The sequence below is a fragment of the Gymnoscopelus microlampas genome, assembly GCF_963454915.1.
Source record: "Gymnoscopelus microlampas genome assembly, chromosome: 2".
In the NCBI taxonomy this organism is placed as follows: Eukaryota; Metazoa; Chordata; class Actinopteri; order Myctophiformes; family Myctophidae; genus Gymnoscopelus; species Gymnoscopelus microlampas.
In genome coordinates this window covers 28,779,148-28,797,714 of record NC_139939.1, presented here as the reverse complement: position 1 = coordinate 28,797,714, position 18,567 = coordinate 28,779,148, and the positions used below count along the sequence as shown (strand labels likewise).

The window sequence follows — 18,567 nt, the reverse complement described above, 5'->3', positions numbered from 1 at the left end:
GGGGGGGGGGGGGGGGGGCGGTCGGACCACACCCACGCCCACTCTGACTCAGACATAACCATAAACAACCTGATACGCCCATATATAGGCAGAACTACGACCACATCACTATGACTACAGCCACGTCAATATGACTCAGACATAACTAACCATGAACAAACCCGATACGCCCACATATGGGGCCGACCGACTTCAAGGAATCCTCAAGGGAGTGCGGTGCTCTCCGAGTAGTTCGGATATGGAGTTGTCCAGAACCGCCGATCCGACTCATATGTCCATATATATATATATATATGGGCATGTTGATGACATCAGGGATCTCCATATATGGGCATAAAAGGGACACAGACAGACAGGAACAGCGGGTACTCTGACAAAGCCCTCGACACTATGACTCATGTATTGGTCGGATCGGCGGTGTGACGTGGCCTGACTCACCATTAGTATTGTAATAATTGCCCAAACTTGAAAGATGTGCGGTACATCTAAAACATAACCTGCAGACGTTCTCGTCAACCCACCCACCTGGGGCTTCCAGATCAAATGATTTAATTTGATCCAATTGAGGTCCATGAACTGTTTGAGTTTGATATATCAAAACAGGGGTAATAGCGCCGTGGCTCCCATGATCTCAGACTTCCATTATATAATCCAGTTAAAATTTCACACATTCTTGTGCACACTACATACTGGCACTGTGAAACTTGCACTGATCGGTCTAGCAGTCTGTGAGATTAGCCTGGACAGACAACATAACGAACAGACAGACCTAGCAAGCCTCCTACCGAGCCACGCTGTAAAAAGTAATAAAAAGGAAATACTGAAATATCCACGTAGAAGCACTTCAGAGGCACAACAGGGTGTTTTTTAGATGATCTTCACCAAAATGTATTAGTCGATTCTACAAGACGTACGCAGAAAATCACTCTAATTGGTGACATTATTGGTCAGAAGGTATGCATAAGTGTCACATGAAATAACCTGCTAGTCTCCAGTCATTCCTCTAGACATTCCTGCACACTTCTCTCATGATTTATTTGAAAGGCTTAACACTTCCTAAAGCCCTACAGGACTCAGGCTGGTTCCTGCTGCACAGGAACCCATAAAGAGCACCCCCCACCCCCCCCTAGACACACACACAACGGCTGGTCAGTTATTACTCTACTCCATGTGGACACCTCCTCTTTGTGCCCAGGAAGCCGTGACACTGACCACTCACTAAAAAGGTAAAACTCCACACCCTGGAGGGAGGTCATCAACGGTGCCATTACAGAGCTCTGGATCTCGGAAACTTCATGTTGAACACTAGGGTGCTTCCGTTGTCGCGGAGATAGTAAAATTAACCATGAATGAACCGCCTTTCATGCCAGTGCAGCAGGCAGACTCCAGGGCACGCTATGTGATGTAACACTGTGTCACAAATGTGTCAGTCCCAGGGGCTTAAATGGAGGAGATACAGAGGGGTCTTTGAAGTGTCTCAATGAACACTGGGCTTTGTGTTCCACTAAGTCCCCCCCCCCCCAAAAAAAAAACTGAACCCCCCCCGCCCCCCACCTCCTCACCCCCGCAGCCCTGGGTTCCATCACACAGACCCAGAGATGGCAGTTGCATAACTTGCTTACAGGAAGTTGGACTTGTTTAAATGAAGAAAAATGACCAAGACTTAAAGAGTTCTTTGAAGTAGGTGCTGGACATTTTTGCAAGCTTTAAGCCCCTTATTAAAAAAACAGCATAGAGTGAGGCTATTACCAAAATGCACAGACACACACACACAGACACACACACACACAGACACACACACACACACACACACACACACACACACACACACACACACACACACACACACACACACACACACACACACACACACACACACACACACACACACACACACACACACATTTCCCATGAAGGCTTTTCAGCAAGTGGCGGTAATTAGAGAGAGCGCAGAGGAGAGCGGGAGATGGACTTCCAGCAGGCTTTGAGGCGGCAGGGGGTAATATGACAGCCTCCTCCCAAACATCCAGCCACCTCTCTGGTATTGTTTACCAGCGGGCCGGCAACATGGGGGGGTATTTAATGAACACTGCTCCCCTGCTGACTGTCTGAAAGTGGGTCTGCCCATCCATAGTTTCCGGATGACCCCCGGGCTTTACCAGCAGACGACCGGCAGAGAGGTCGGAGCCGACATAGACGGAGCAGTCACTACGGATTGAGCTGCTTCACCTAACAGAGAGCCATAGCACAGTGTGTAGGGAGTGGCTGGTGGCTGACAATAATGACACAACACATCAACGCCACAAAGCCTATTCATAACGGATGCTGCCACGAGCACTGATAGCCACCATGGTTATGAGCGAAATATGTGTGTGTGCGTGCGCGTGCGTGTGTGTGTGTGTGTGTGTGTGTGTGTGTGTGTGTGTGTGTGTGTGTGTGTGTGTGTGTGTGTGTGTGTGTGTGTGTGTGTGTGTGTGTGTGTGTGTGTGTGTGTGTGTGTGTGTGTGTGTGTGTGTGCGCGTGTGTGTGTGTGTGTTTGTGTGCGTGCGTTCGTGCATGTAATATGGAAGGAGATCCAGTGATCCAATCTGGCTCTTATCTTGGAAAGACCACGGGTTTGTTGATTTTACAGATCAGTCTACTCTAGGTTCTTATCAAGACCCACTCCTCCACTCTACAACCCCCCTCTCACTGCCGCCCTCATCCCTCTCTTGTCCCATGACAAAGTGAAACCTGGAGAGGGCTATGGTTCTCAAACTTGTTCATGTCGAGGACCCCCAAATGAATGCTGTAATTTGGCCCGCGGACCCCCAGCTGAAAAAAACGTTGTGCCAGGGACCTCATAACAGAAGATTTGTGTTAAAATCTTTTGAAATTGTTCCAAAATATTCAAACATTTTCAAGATTTTTTCTAGATTGTTCGGAAATAGCAGATCTACAAGCTCACAACACGTCGCATCAAGACAACATGTTGTTGTGAGCTTGTAGATGGGCTATTTTAGGGTTAAAGTGGTCAAACTGATGCTATATTAACCCATTACAACCGGGAAAGCATCTGTGTCCTTTTTGCGTTGGCTATTCAAAAACAGCAGAAGTAGGCTACAAGCTCATAAGGAGCTTGTACTTCTGCTATTTTTGATAGTTTTTTGAAAAATCTTGAAAGTGTATGATTTTTTTTAAAAACACAAATCTTCTGTTCTGGGGGTCCCTGGCACAAAACATTTGCAGATCGGGGGTCCGTGGCCAAATACATATAATTTTGGGGGTCCTTGGCACAAAAACGTTTGAGAACTACCAATCTGGGAACCCATCGGCAAAAAAAAGAGGGGAAAAAAGGCCAGCTGTCAGCCTGTTCACTCTCCTTCAGCCCTCCTCTTCCGGTGGTGCTCCTTTGTTTTCATTCCTAATAGCAACAACTCTACACGTTGTAATGGGAGTTGCCAACAGATTCAGAGCTGAATATCTCTTGAGAGATTAGAGAACTACTGATATAGAAGGCATTTGTAGAATCGGCCTCAGGTCTTAATGGGTTAACTGATTTAGCTGGGGACCCCCTGGAACCCCCCCAAGGCCCAGGGCCCCACTTCAAGTAGCAATGCTGTTGTGTGTCACACCATTACTGACTCCATCAAGCAATACTCTGATACCAGGCTTTACTGCTGCTAACACATGTATAAGAATATAGATTATACGTATAATATTAGACTAACATAGACTAACACATGCTGCAGACAAAACACACTGATTCTTTGAAACAAATCCCAAAACAAAGTTCTTCACAGCCCACTTCGGCTTATCTGTCATCAACCAATCTGGGAACCCATCGGCAAAAAACTAAATACATATCTATTTTTTCCAAATCTGTCTTGAGAGATTAGTCATCAACTGATAAAAAACAATCAGAACGTACCTGCTTTTTCTTTGTCAGCAAAGGTGGAGTTGCTCTGCAAGGAGAGAGAAGAGAGATGAGTGAAATGCTCAGTTATTTAGAGTCATCATACAAGATGACATTAACAGATTTAAGCTAGTAAATTCCATTCGTATGTGGTTGTCCAACTTTCAAATAAGTTAATATGGTTATGAAATGCATTGGAGAAACCACATGTGTGTGTGTGTGTGTGTGTGTGTGCGCGTGTGCGTGTGCGTGCGTGTGTGCGTGCGTGTGTGTGTCCAGACTTCAGTTGACCTAAAGAATGTGACGCATCTAAACCTTTGCCTATATCAGCACAATGAGCACATGTGTTTGTGTGTAAAGCTCAATGATACCACACACTCTATTATTTCAAGTGACTGGAATATGATAAACACAGAGTGATAAACACCAAAACACTGCAAATCGATACACTTAACACATTACCACACACAGACACACACACACCGAGTCACAGACACACACACCGAGTTACACACACACACACACACACACACACACACACACACACACACACACACACACACACACACACACACACACACACACACACACACACACACACACACACACACACACACACACACACACACACACACACACACACACACACACACACACACACACACACGGGGAGGGAGAACCGAGACCATTCACATAGTTTTCCAGTGTGCAAATGTCTAAATCCAGGGCCATAACAGATAAAGAACCCCAGAGACTTCTGAACAAATATCACATTATTAGCCGGTTCTTTAATGAACCAATGTTGATTCAAGGCTCATGGAGGTATAATCTGCAGACATTTATAGAAAACTCACACATCAAAACACAATTCATCTCCATCTTTGGTCCTGCTATGGATTTCAGAAAATAGTGTTGTATCAATATAGACATGGGTACGTGTGTGTGTGTGTGTGTGTGTGTGTGTGTGTGTGTGTGTGTGTGTGTGTGTGTGTGTGTGTGTGTGTGTGTGTGTGTGTGTGTGTGTGTGTGTGTGTGTGTGTGTGTGTGTGTGTGTGTGTGTGTGTGTGCGTGCGTGCGTGCGTGCGTGCGTGCGTGCGTGCGTGCGTGCGTGCGTGCGTGCGTGCGTGCAGGCTCAGAGTGCAGTGGTCAGCTGGAATGCAAAGGTCTTTCTTGCCGTCTGACTTTTAACCCCAGGTTCCAGACCCAATCTCTAAACCCTGACCTGTTTTAATCCATAGTGCCCTAGTATATACCATGGATAGAGAGATGCAGACGAAGAGGGAACAGGTCATGGATAGAGACATGAAGAGGGAATAGATCATGGATAGAGATGACGATGAACAGGGAAGAAGCTGAAGGCACTTTTATTTTAACCTCATTTATACACTCTTTCCATTTGTGAAGAACAACTTCTTTATGCAAAAAGAGGTTCATGTGTGTAGACCTCTATCACGGTCTCTTTTATATAATCTATACATCTTTCTCTCTTCTCCTGTGTTCATTTCTCTTTCCTCTCAGGCCTAATTATAATTTAAGCAGTCCCATGCTGTGATACATTTTAAATCTGTTTACTCATTGGCACTTTTAGAGACCACAAATAAGTCACCACTTAGCTAGAATTAACTTACTGTATGTTAGTTGAGCGTTTTTCTTCATATACATTTATAGTAGCTTTGCCTATAGCAGTCTCTAATAACATATTTAAGGCATTCATTCATGTTTCATGATTGTATGTTCTAAAGTAATGCAACAGCTCTGGTGATCAAGGGGAAGTATCGTTGTATTGTTGTCCTTGTCCTCCTTTTGCCATCACAAGAGGTTCAATGCAGCGTCCACCGGTCCAGACTAGACCCAGCTTATGATTGGAACAAAGTGTGGTCCAAAGTATCTTGTAGTAATAATAATAAGTAATATACTTATTACTTCGTTGTTGTTGTATTTTTCTTTTTTTTTGTAGGGCGGCTGTTTCTGTGATTTGTTTATGCTTTTTGTTTTTTTCCTCATTCCTTTTTGTTACAATATTTTCCATATGGAAAAACTCATTACTTTCTGTGTTCAAATTGCTGAATGTTTTGAAACGAATGTCAATAATGTAAAATATTTTATCACAAAAAAAAGGTGAAATTCTGCTTCGCTGGTTTGATCAGCTTAATAGAAGACTGGTATGGCTGAAATGCAGGTTGGAATTTAAGATTAAAATTATCCTTCATTATCCGGATTCTAACAGTAGATTTGTAAGAAAATCTAATATATGTAGTCAGAAAGACACAGTACAGAGTCAGAGAGAACATGAGCCTTGCCTGTCAACTCTTTAAAAGGTTTGCTGATGAGCAACCACAACAGCAGCGGTACGGTTTACACAGAGCGAATACAATTCAGCCTCTCATACCGTTTGTTGTTTTTCTATGCTGGCTGATGCTGCCTGGATAAAGGGTTGTCTTGGTACCAATCTGTCTGTCTCAGGTCTTTCACAAGGCAGTGGCTGAGCTGGCCGTGCATACACACATACTTCCACTAGGCCTTATCTAAATACCACACAGCCTCCATCGCTAGCAGGTCTCCCGTGTACTGTACCGTACTGTATGTGTGTGTGGGTGTTTCTGCGGGCGACCGTCTCTCTCTCTCTCACACACATCATGTGAGTGTGTGCATGCATAATGTGTGGGCGAGCATGCAGGCCAGAACTTTATCACTTTCATGGCTCACATTACAGACGTATATACAATACACTAAGGCCAACATTGCCTCCATGTACAAATAGCTTTAAGAATTTATTGCCCAATAATGACCCAAAAAGACACTGGGGAGCAACCACAGCCATTACTAAATCACCACCACAAACAGAACAACAACAGTGGGCTGAAATCAGAGATAGATTTATACGCCAAGCTGTTACAGCTGTTGGTCTCAAGTAACATTAGCTTTGCTTTTTCAGCCACACCAGTGTCCTCACCGCATTCCCCTGTGTGCGTGTGTGTGTGTGTGTGTGTGTGTGTGTGTGTGTGTGTGTGTGTGTGTGTGTGTGTGTGTGTGTGTGTGTGTGTGTGTGTATCACACGGAATGATGAGATCCAACTTATTTGAACTTTGCCCGTCCAAACTAAGTTTTCATGCATCTTGCACAATCATGGTGAAATATTAATTTTATTATTACATTATTACATTTGATAACAACCTGTTAGTGTACAGAATTACTCACCAACACCTCATTAAGCAGGTGATTTTCTACGGGCTCTCTAATTCAGTGGTTCTCAAAGTGGGGTCTGGGGACCCCCAAGGTCCTTGAGGGGTTCCAGAGGGTCCCCAGCAAAATGTGTTAATATAGCATCAGTTAAATCCACTTATATATACACCTATATACATAGGTATTTGAAAATAGCTGATTTACAAGCTCACACTTTTAATAACACAAATCTTGTATGGCCCTAGCACAAAATAATTTTATATTGGGGTCCTTGCCAAATACATATGAATTTGGAGGTCCTTGACAAGACAAAGTTAGCGAAGCACTGCTTTATTTGACTTTGGCACGAACACAAGGTCTGCTGTACATCGTACTGCATGTGTAACACTACAATTATTACCATGTGTGGTACAACACATGTGAAAGAAAGGTAGTCAGTGGCAACATGTCAAATTCAAACGTATGTCAATAATTAGTTTCCTGGTCCAGTATTGCTATTTAAAAGCCCCCACTCGGAGAAACAAGACCATGAAATCATGTAATGAATACAAGGGAGGTCTACGTGGCTTTGCAATGTAAAATCCTTAGTCATTAACTTAACCAAATGGACCCTTGCAGGTCCGTACACTCAGTTAGATTAAGACTCAAGATTTGACTGTGTACATACAAAATATTTGACTCCACTACTGGGAACCATTGCTACACACAGTTTTCTCTCAATGACCTGTAAAGTCTCTCTCTTTCACATGCATGCACATGTGCAAGCACACACGCACGCGACACACACACACACACACACACACACACGCACGCGACACACACACACACACACACACACACACACACACACACACACACACACACACACACACACACACACACACACACACACACACACACACACACACACACACACACACACACACACACACACACACACACACACACACTCACTCACTCACTCACTCACTCACTCACTCACATACACGGTGTAAATCTCACCTTTTCCACCATTGCCATGTTTTCCCTCATAATAGCAATTACAGTTCTGAACTCGAGCAGGAGGCCACAGAGGCTCAACGGTATGTGAATGAATGGGTACCAGTAAGTACCAGTGTTTTCACAGCACCAAGGTCACATATTTTCATGGTGTTTTGCCTGAGTCCCCCTGGCGTGCCCACTGTGCAGGTTGCAGTCTGGGGTCGTCCGGGTCGTGTCAGGTGTCCACTGGGGAACCATAGGCTGGACTGCACACAGGCGTCAGCTGCCTCATTTACTACTGCTAATTTACTGGAAGTGCAAGGGGGTATGGTATGGTGTGTGTGTGTGTGTGTGTGTGTGTGTGTGTGTGTGTGTGTGTGTGTGTGTGTGTGTGTGTGTGTGTGTGTGTGTGTGTGTGTGTGTGTGTGTGTGTGTGTGTGTGTGTGTGTGTGTGTGTGTGTGTGTGTTGTATTACTATACTTGCGAGGACCAAGTATATAGTAGAATTTGAAGAAATAGACATTGTGAGGACCGTTTTTCTGGTCCTCACAAGACAAATGGTCGTTTTATAGTTTTAAAAAATGGTTTTAGAGATACGTTTACAATTAGAAAAACGTTCAGGTTAGGATTAGACATTTAGAGGTTAGGTTTAAGGATTGGACTTAGAGTTAAACATGCTTTATACTTTGCGCACCAGTGTCATGCACCGAAAAACAGACGATCTGTGGGCTTGTAGATCTGCTGTTTTTCGGCTTTAGGCTTACGGTTAAAAATGGCAAAATATATATATATATATATTTTTGTCCTCACAAGTATAGTAATACAAACCTGTGTGTGTGTGTGTGTGTGTGTGTGTGTGTGTGTGTGTGTGTGTGTGTGTGTGTGTGTGTGTGTGCAAGTGTGGGCTTGTGCGTATGTACACGTGCGTACGTATACGTGCATATATATATATGTGTGTTTCACATACAGTACATGAACGCATGCATGCCTGGATGTGTATGATTTGGTGATTAGTTGGAGATGGCATGCAAGGCATTGACAAGTGGCTCTTGCACAATAAAAAACAAGCTGTCCATCATGCCTCTTTGGACCACCTCCCACTGCCATGCACCCCCCACCCACCCCCCCCTGCAGCTGCGGTGAGTGCGTGACCACCCATGGTCTCTGCTGGCCAAGGATTAAGGGGCTCAGGCTAACCCAAACCTTTCTCTCCACCACTTAACGCAAATGGCTAAATTGGTGCAGATGGCTTATGGTCAGGTAAGCTTGTGGCTGTAGCTGTGGACGGTGAAGGTAATTGTGTGTGAGATGGGGCGAGGTTGTTGTGTGTGCGTGTGAGTGTGGGTGTGTGTTTGAGTGAGTGAGCGCACACGCGTGTGTATGTGTGTGTGTGTGTGTGTGTGTGTGTGTGTGTGTGTGTGTGTGTGTGTGTGTGTGTGTGTGTGTGTGTGTGTGTGTGTGTGTGTGTGTGTGTGTGTGTGTGTGTGTGTGTGTGAATTCCTTCCTTCTGTGTGTGTGTGCACGCATGTTCAGGAGATGTTATCTGGGCCCTGTCTCTGCTGTTTGACTGGAGTGTTAGGGAACGTGCTCTTTCTGCCCTGCACTTATAAAGGAATTCATTCTCCATGCTCTGTGGACCTCTGGGCGCACGTGCGCAGAGAAACGTGGGAAACCATTTCATTTCAACCTTGTCCGCAGGGAAAAGCAGCCCCCCCCCCACCCACACACACTCACACTCACACCCCAAGTCTCTCCCCTTCAGCCCCTTAGCACGTTTCAATAGTTTCCATGTGTCGCACGTGAAGTGTGTCAACAGGAAGTGATGGCATGACTTTGTGTAATGATGCGTTGGAACATTTCCTGTAGTAGAGGTTTATTAGCGTCCAGATGTTACGTTTAAAGGCAATCTGAACAAATAACGAAGAACTTCAGTAATACTCTGACATGTGTAGGTCGCTAATTTGGTGTATATGCTTTACGTTAAACTCATAGGACCACGATGGAAACAAGTCCCCAGGACTTTGTTGTGTTATCCTTTTAGCCTTAAAGGGATAGTTCACCCAAAAAATTACTTATTTTCTATCAATTACACACCCATGAAGCCTTGAATTCATGGATTTTTTTTTTGTTTTTGTAGAATTCCTAAGCCAATAATTTGATGACCGGCGAAAAGATGCTAATGTCTGCGGTAGGAGACTCAAAGTTGACACTTTGAGTCTCCTACCGGAGCCGCCACCGATCATCAAATAATTGGCTTAGGAATACGACAAAAACAAAACATAGTCATTTTGGGGGTGAACTATCCCTTTAATGTCTGACTGTAGCTCGTACTGTTTACATTTCTGACTAATAAAGTATTCAATCAATAAAAAAAAAAACATAGGCCAACGTGCACGGCTTAACATTACTGGATGGGGCATCTTTGTTTTTTTTTGTTTTGGGAATGTGTCAGGAGGTTAATGATTCAACCACACACACACACACACACACACACACACACTTGGGTATATACGCATACACTGGCTGCCAGCCGAGACCTTGTCCTCTCGTTCAACCTTGGGAGTCATGAGATATGTTTTGTATGGGGTGATGTTGATGGAAAAAAAGAGGGAGAATGGGAGAAATGTACACACACGCACACACACACACGCACGCACACGCACACGCGCACACACACACACACACACACACACACACACACACACACACACACACACACACACACACACACACACACACACACACACACACACATTTGCCTTTGTTTATAGGAGCAGGCCAAAGCAACTGGCTTCTGGTTTCAGGCAGTGTCTGGTGGGATTTAGTACTGGGCCCCTGGAGCATAAACTGTGAACTGTTGGCTGGTCATTTGAATCCATCAGTAGACAAGACAATAACTCCTACCATGTCTGACCGTGGGTCTGGTCCCGAATGACTCCTGAGAGTCTGTGGGAGGATTAAAATGAATCCCCAAATTATTCCAAAGAAGCACTTCTGAAGAAATCCGGCGGCTTTGCTGTGTTTTCAAAGCCTCGTCAATTCCCCAAATGTAAGATGCACACAAACGACCAGCCGAGCTCAAAAGTTGGAGCGATAAAAACAGGGACCTTTTCTTTGGCCTTCACAGTAGCCAATATGGGTTAAATGATATAGACCAATTTGAAATAGACATGCAACAGCTTCATTTACAACTGCAGTTCATTCCCTATGGCAGTGGTTCTCACACTTTTTCATGTCAAGGACCCCGAAATGATATGTATTTGGCCGCGGACCCCCATCTCAAAATATTTAGTTCCAAGGACCCCTAGAAGCAAAGATTTGAGTTACAAATGTTCACTTAAAAATGTATATATTCAAAGGTTTGCAAAAACTTTCACGATTTAAAAAAAATAGCAGATCTACAAGCTCATAGATGAGCTTGTGCTTGTATATCTGCTATTTTTGAATAGCCAAATTATAAAAGGTTAAAGTGGTTAAAATGATTGTGACACTATATTAACTAATTTTGCTGGGGGACACCTTGGTACACCCTCAAGGACCCCTGGGGGTCCCCGAACCACACTTTGAGAACCAATGCCCTATACACACACTGGTGAAGTGCAAGAGACACATGCTCCTCTCTCTGCAACGCAGATTGACTGCATGTGGCTTATGGACTGCAGTTAATGGGGATAAGCCTCATGATTCAGACTGCGCTTACAATGCTCGCCTGTGGATTAGCCACTGGCATTTGGGGAAAGAAAACAAAGAGTGGCCTAACAACACAGATGGATTAGACTGTCCTGTGTGCTGAAGACTAGCGGGGCTCCAGAGTGGCCTTGTGGCAGACCTATGGCTTACTGACTGACCTACACCGGGGGGAGTGCACACCCATGCCCTTCACACGGCCTAATTTTACTCTGAGAGTGTTCAAATGAACCCGTTTCTGTGCACTTGTATATAAACCATAGAGCAGGGGTCTTCGACAGGGGGTCCGGGACTCCTAGGGGGTCCTCGGAGTTACGACAGGGGGGCCGCCAAATCTTCGTGTGAGAGGATTTTTTAATTTATTTTTTATATCAACCACTTGAACCCTCTTCGGCTAATTTTAGCTGAATGTTCCATTAGCCGAAAGATCTGCTATTTCCGGCAAAGAGGTTTGGTGGATGAGGAAAAAAAGAGCAGACCAAGTACACATAATCCCAAGTATTGAGGGTTTAAGTGGTTAAACTGTCTGAAAATAGACATTAACATGAATCCAACACAACGCTACACAAGTCTACCTATGAAAAAGTTTAATTTGCAACACAACTTTATACAGTATGTAGTGAGGGGTCCCTGCTACATCTCTCTCAGCTAAGGGGTTACCTTGACCTGAACATTTTTGAAGACCCCTGCTATAGAGTCAATACAATACTGTGTGGTGAATGACCTTGTTATTATTTGCCAATTCCTCATTGGATATGGCCTTATCTTATCGCTTAGCTGCACAGTGTACATACGTACATGTAAACACCACATGTGCAAACATGGTTCCTATACATGTGGCAGGGTGTTTTTCACCCATGTCTGCCCCAGCGTTCACCCACCGATTTCAACACAGAAAAACCACAGACACGAGACACCTTCACATGTGCTCGCACTTTCCCAAAATACATGGCATATATAATGCATATATATGGGAACTCTAACACCTATAATGAGCAAGCCCTGCTGCTTTTAGTGAGGCCTTAAATCTTAGGGTACAGCCTAACCACTGTGACCGTGTGGGTGTGACATTCAAGGCCATAATGGTCTGAGGTAATGCGACTACAGTGCAAACATGAATGGAGGCACATTCAACATGTAGTAACGCACACACGCACACGCACACACACACACACACACACACACACACACACACACACACACACACACACACACACACACACACACACACACACACACACACACGGTTGCTGAAACAGGCATGCAGGCATACATTGTAAACCAGGTGTGATGCTGTGATGCGCTCATTCAGGCTTGTGGCTGGTTTTTATTTGGGCCCTGTGTGTGTGTGTGTGTGTGTGTGTGTGTGTGTGTGTGTGTGTGTGTGTGTGTGTGTGTGTGTGTGTGTGTGTGAGGGGATGTGTGTGTGTGTGTGTGTGTGTGTGTGTGTGTGTGTGTGTGTGTGTGTGTGTGTGTGTGTGTGTGTGTGTGTGTGTGTGTGTGTGTGTGTGTGTGTGTGTCTGAGCACGCACCCCCGTGTTTTTGTTTTTTCTGTGATTTATGGAGTTTCATTATCAGCAGGAGGCTGCAGGGGTGTTTCCAGATGCCTACATGCTCCAGTCATCCCCAGGATTTACTGTCAACATGTATCATCCAACAACAACCATTCCCAGGGACTTTTTACGGTTTCACGTAATACATTTGTGTTTGGCATCATCGACTAGAGGCACGGCGTTCACCCTGCCAACTAGCTGACAGTTGGCAACGAGCGCAAACGGATCTTTCGACACTAAGAGCCTGATTATACTAGCCGGAATAGCTGATCTATAAGCTCACAACATGTCACAGCACGACACGTTGTGCACTTGTAAATCGTCTATTCCCGGTGTGCGACATACCACACACAACTGAGTATAAATCACGCATGAAGTATGCAGGATCCACACATGGCCAATAAAAACCTACTTATTTCCAGATTATTTGTGTGTTGCTTTTTTCTTTTTGGAGGTATCAAATCAAACTGATGAAGTGCTGATAAAGAACGTACGATATTGTCATTTAATACAAAGGTGGCAAACAGGCGTTTCATGTGAGTGAGTTGACTTCCGTACAAATGCTGTCAGTCAAAGAGGCGCCGTGCTGTATTTGATTAAGGGCCTGTTACAAGCATTACACATCTCTGAACAAGCAACATCGAACAATGAATGTCCCCGCTCCAAGATTTATCTTGAAGAAAAGGCTAAGGAGTGCCTCCTTAACGTGATGAATACACAGTTCGATCCTGAGTGTTACGTAATTTGACTCCAATGAGTGTGAAAATGGCCCGTAAGGGTCATTATGTTTATGGCCGATCAAACCCACACAGAACACAAACTTAACCAACTAGTCACACTGTAATCACACTGTAGAGATCCGTGTTTAATCCGGAGACCAGATTAAAGCATAAACGTAACGAGACACTGTCACATCAGAGCCAGTCCAGCTATACATGGTCAATGACACTATGAATGTAACAGTTATGAATAATGCTGTTGACAGAACTGAATCATTTTATACAATCACAGAAGTCACACTGCAGCAGCTATGACAAAAAAAAGCTTGTGTTCTGAATTAAATGGCTTTATAATGGATTAAATCCATTTAAAAGTGGATTACAGTATTAGTACAGTTACAGTACAAGTGTGGTATGACGCATTTAGTCAAGTTGATATAATTTATGTTGCGGAAAATCTAATTCCACTTCTTAGTGGAAGATTTATCCCCATTGCTGTGTGTCCACTTTTCCCTATAATGAACTCTCCACAAGCCAAAACAATAAATAAATCTGTATATCCTAATCCCCCTCTAGTTCTTGGAATGCCGCATATGATGGTCACAGCCTTGAATTGACCGGAAAAAGAGATTTCCTCATGGGGTTGAGGAGAAGTTCATTTTCCACATCCTGCTCAAAAACAGAACTCTTCTTTTTTTCTCATCCCTCTCTTTTTTTTTCTTCTTTTTTTTTGTACAACAACTGCTGGTCTCTGTTTGTCCCCTGGCTTGCAGCTGTACTCTGCAGAGGGGTGACCTTGTGGACAAACACACCACACAGAGAGAGAGAGTCAGCCAGCTCGGCCGTGACTGGGGACAAGGTTGGCAACTGGCACCCCGTGTTACACTTGAATGGCGGTTGGGCTTCATAGCTCAATGAGTCATTAAGGCCTCCACTTCTGAATATGTGGGTGGAACACATAAACATAATTATGATCGCAAAGCACAGGCTTGATGAATGACTAAATGACGAATACAAACAAAGGATGAGGAAAGTACACAGTAAAATCCTCAGTGTTAATTTGTCCATTTGTAACTCTGAGCGTACAAATGAAAACCAGATGGACCTTTACGGACACGCAACTCTGAGAGTGTACAAAAGGAACCAAATGGACGCATTACGGGGCCATTTGGTTCCTTTTGTACACTATATGAACACTGTCAGAATTAAATGAACATTCAGGATTTTACAGTGCATGCAAATCATCGGTCGTTTTTAGAAAAGGTGGGGTCGGGACAGAGGATGTTTGGGGACTGTGAGGCTGCCAAAACGGAACCCAGAAAGGAAGGACAGAGCAGAGATTTGCAAGTGACCTTAGCACGCACACCACAGCATTGCTATTGTCCCCCATATAGACAGATAAATGACTAAATGCATACAGTTTTACTCTGAGTGCCCAGTTGGGCACATTTGTCCACTCTCAGAGTTACCAATGGATAAATGAACACTGAGGACTTTACTGTGTAATTCACAAGAGACAAAACAATGCCTTTCTGTCCAAATCAAACAGTCCATTTCCACTAACGCCTTATTAATCCTGACATGGAAGACCAGGCGATTGGAGTCCTAACACCTTGTTAAAACATCCTCTGTTCCGACGGTGACAGAACCGCCAAAGGAGATGACACAAGGTCTGTTTGGGGCGCTGTTGCCCCGGAGACATAATACAGATCCAAACAACGGGTTAAAGGTCGGCCTGTTGCGGAATGCTCTCCATAGACGGCGATGCTGAGGGTTGGTTCGGGTCAGAGGGTGCCTCGCAACGATATATAACATGTAAAACACTCCAGTGCTAAATTTAACAGACGGTCAACATTTTTTTTTGCCTTGTATACCGGTGGAGGCCCTCTGGGATTTTCTCTCTCTGCTGTCGCTGGTGGAAACTCTCACAGCTGAAGGTGATTGATCTGTTGTTTCCGACTGTAACTTTCAGCGGAGGGCGGACAGGGGTCAGAGTCGGTCAGAGGCCTCCACCCACCTCTCGGACTTGGCACATCCTCTGTGGTCGCGGACCGCTAAAAATAGTGACTCGGATACAACAGGCAGGCTAAAATGCCCGTTGCATAACTTGAGATCTGTGGAATGTCTCTACAATAAACCCAGATGAAATCAAATCAATGACTAGAAATACAATTACAACTACTACTACTTCTGAATGAATGATTAAATGAATTAATAATAATAACACGGCAATGTATTGCAGGGCAATCATAGTCCAAGATGAAGCTGTGGTTTTGATTGGGTCTTTTAGGGCCACAGTGGCCTACTTTTGTTATGCTTCCCCAGATATGACCATAGGGCAAGTCTGGTCATCCCAGGCCTTAAGATGTCAGAAGGACAGAAGGATGGATGTGGTGCAAAACGACCCTGGAGGGCCAGTGGCAGACTAATAATAACAACAATAAACCAAAACGACACGGAAAATACTCATTATGAAAGGATAATAAAGAGACACAAATAATATCAGTCCAAAAAACATGCACAACCACCTGTTGCACCACAACAATGCATTTAGGTGTGGATATCCTCCCCAAAACAACATATACATGACACCTGCTACACTAAGCAAGTAATAGGAACCTGCCAAGACAAACACTGTGGGCAAAGAATAGCAGTCCACCATGGGAAAAAGACACCTGCTGTGGCACAACATCCGCTAGAAACTAGCCACACACTCACCACCGCCCAGGGAATAACAGCCACCTGCTAGGGATAATGCTCAAGGAGAACAATAGTACCAAATACAACAGCACAGGGCCAACACTCGACATTATTCACTTCAACGCCGACACCTAGGCCAGAATAGCAAGTGTGTGACACATGCCCGGAGAATGCCTGCTTGTGACTAGTCAAATCCACACACACACCACTGCCGTGCACATATCAGGATTACATAACAGAAAGAACAGCTAGGATTAGACGGAACGCAGGGACGTGTGAAGGTGTTGCTGCTGATAGAACAACAGCGTTAGCATTCCAAGCTTGCAAGTATATGAGGCTTTACAACAAGCATTCAAACCCCTTGTGTGTGTGTATGTGCTGCACACGTGTGTATTTACCTGACTGTATATATCTATTTATCTGGGGGTCAGCAATACCTAAAATCTCTGTCTTCTAAATGATACTAAATGAGGTTTAAGCAAACCACTGGAACATGCATCCAGGCATGCACATACATGCAAAAATACTGTTTGCCAATTGTCATAAACAGGACAAGAGATGAGACAGTACTTTTTGTTAAATGCAGTCTTGATTTCTCTACAATACTTCATTGAATTGGATGAAACACTATCTGACAAACTTCCAGTTTGGCCAGTGGTACTTTCTCTGTTCCTTATCTAGCATGTGTGTGTATTTGTTCTAACAGGACAAAATACAATATATTCTTTCAGCTTGACTACTTGGAATTCTCATAAATTATTAAGTGGTCTACAGTAGCCAGTTGTTCATATTAGCATGAAAAACGGCATCCCCGCTTAGCCAGGGAAGATATTGCACCAATAGCTTCAGTAGGTTTCCTACCAGACAACACATTCTCAATATAAGAGTATGTAAATGTACAAGTTCTATTGTACTAAAGGTTCGGGCCGCTAAGTGGCCCTCACATATGTGCATTTGACTCCATACGTGTACAGTATGTGCATTTGACATTTGCCTTGTCAAATTAAGCCCATTAGGCAACTTTAATATAGGATTAATATACTCTACACCATACAGATTAATTCAAATATTGTATTCATTGAAATAGGTTCCAGATTGCAGCTTTAAAATGTTTAATCATACATAAACAACAAACTGGACACAAATAATCTTTTTAGTCCTCACTACTGCTGATGTCACTAGACACCACGTGTTGTGAATGAGTGTCAGAGAAAATAGTTGTTTGTGTCATTAAGAGAATCATTTTGTGCATTTTGTCTTTTTTATACACTCTTCAAAAGTTGCCAAATGATTTTTTTTAAAGTAGCTACATTTGTTGAGAAGTTGCTAAATTGCTAAATTGTCAACACTGCAAGTCCTCATGGTTCAAAATCAGTAGCACACTTGTTGGCAGACCAGAGGTCCCTGGTCCATTTGGTTACATTTGTACACAAAACGTAAGATCAATTACCACTGCAGATTTTACAGTGTAACATTTTGCCATTTAAAGGGGATATATTACGTACATTAGATTACAGGGGTTGCAGGGGTGAATACTGTGGCAAGTGGGAGGGAATTCCCACTCTCAGCATATCCCCATAAGTATTCCCACAGGGTAATGCCTTCTCTTGGGTTCCCACGATGTGAGTGAGTGAGAGTGTGTGTGTGTGTGTGTGTGTGTGTGTGTGTGTGTGTGTGTGTGTGTGTGTGTGTGTGTGTGTGTGTGTGTGTGTGTGTGTGTGTGTGTGTGTGTGTGTGTGTGTGTGTGTGCGTGCGTGCGTGCGTGCGTGCGTGCGTGCGTGCGTGCGTGCGTGCGTGCGTGCGTGCGTGCGTGCGTGCGTGCGTGCGTGCGTGTGTGTGATAGCACTGT

At 44.1% G+C, this 18,567-nt stretch overlaps 1 protein-coding gene across 1 annotated transcript in view; it reads right to left on the bottom strand.

Annotated features, from left to right (window-relative positions):
* The window catches only part of dlc1 (DLC1 Rho GTPase activating protein), a 127,001-nt gene that overhangs the window by 75,710 nt on the left and 32,724 nt on the right, over positions 1 to 18,567 (bottom strand). Inside the window, exon 5 of the mRNA XM_084086005.1 lies at positions 3,911 to 3,944. Coding sequence (XP_083942131.1) covers positions 3,911 to 3,944 — 34 coding nt within the window. The remainder of the gene's footprint in view (positions 1 to 3,910; positions 3,945 to 18,567) is intronic.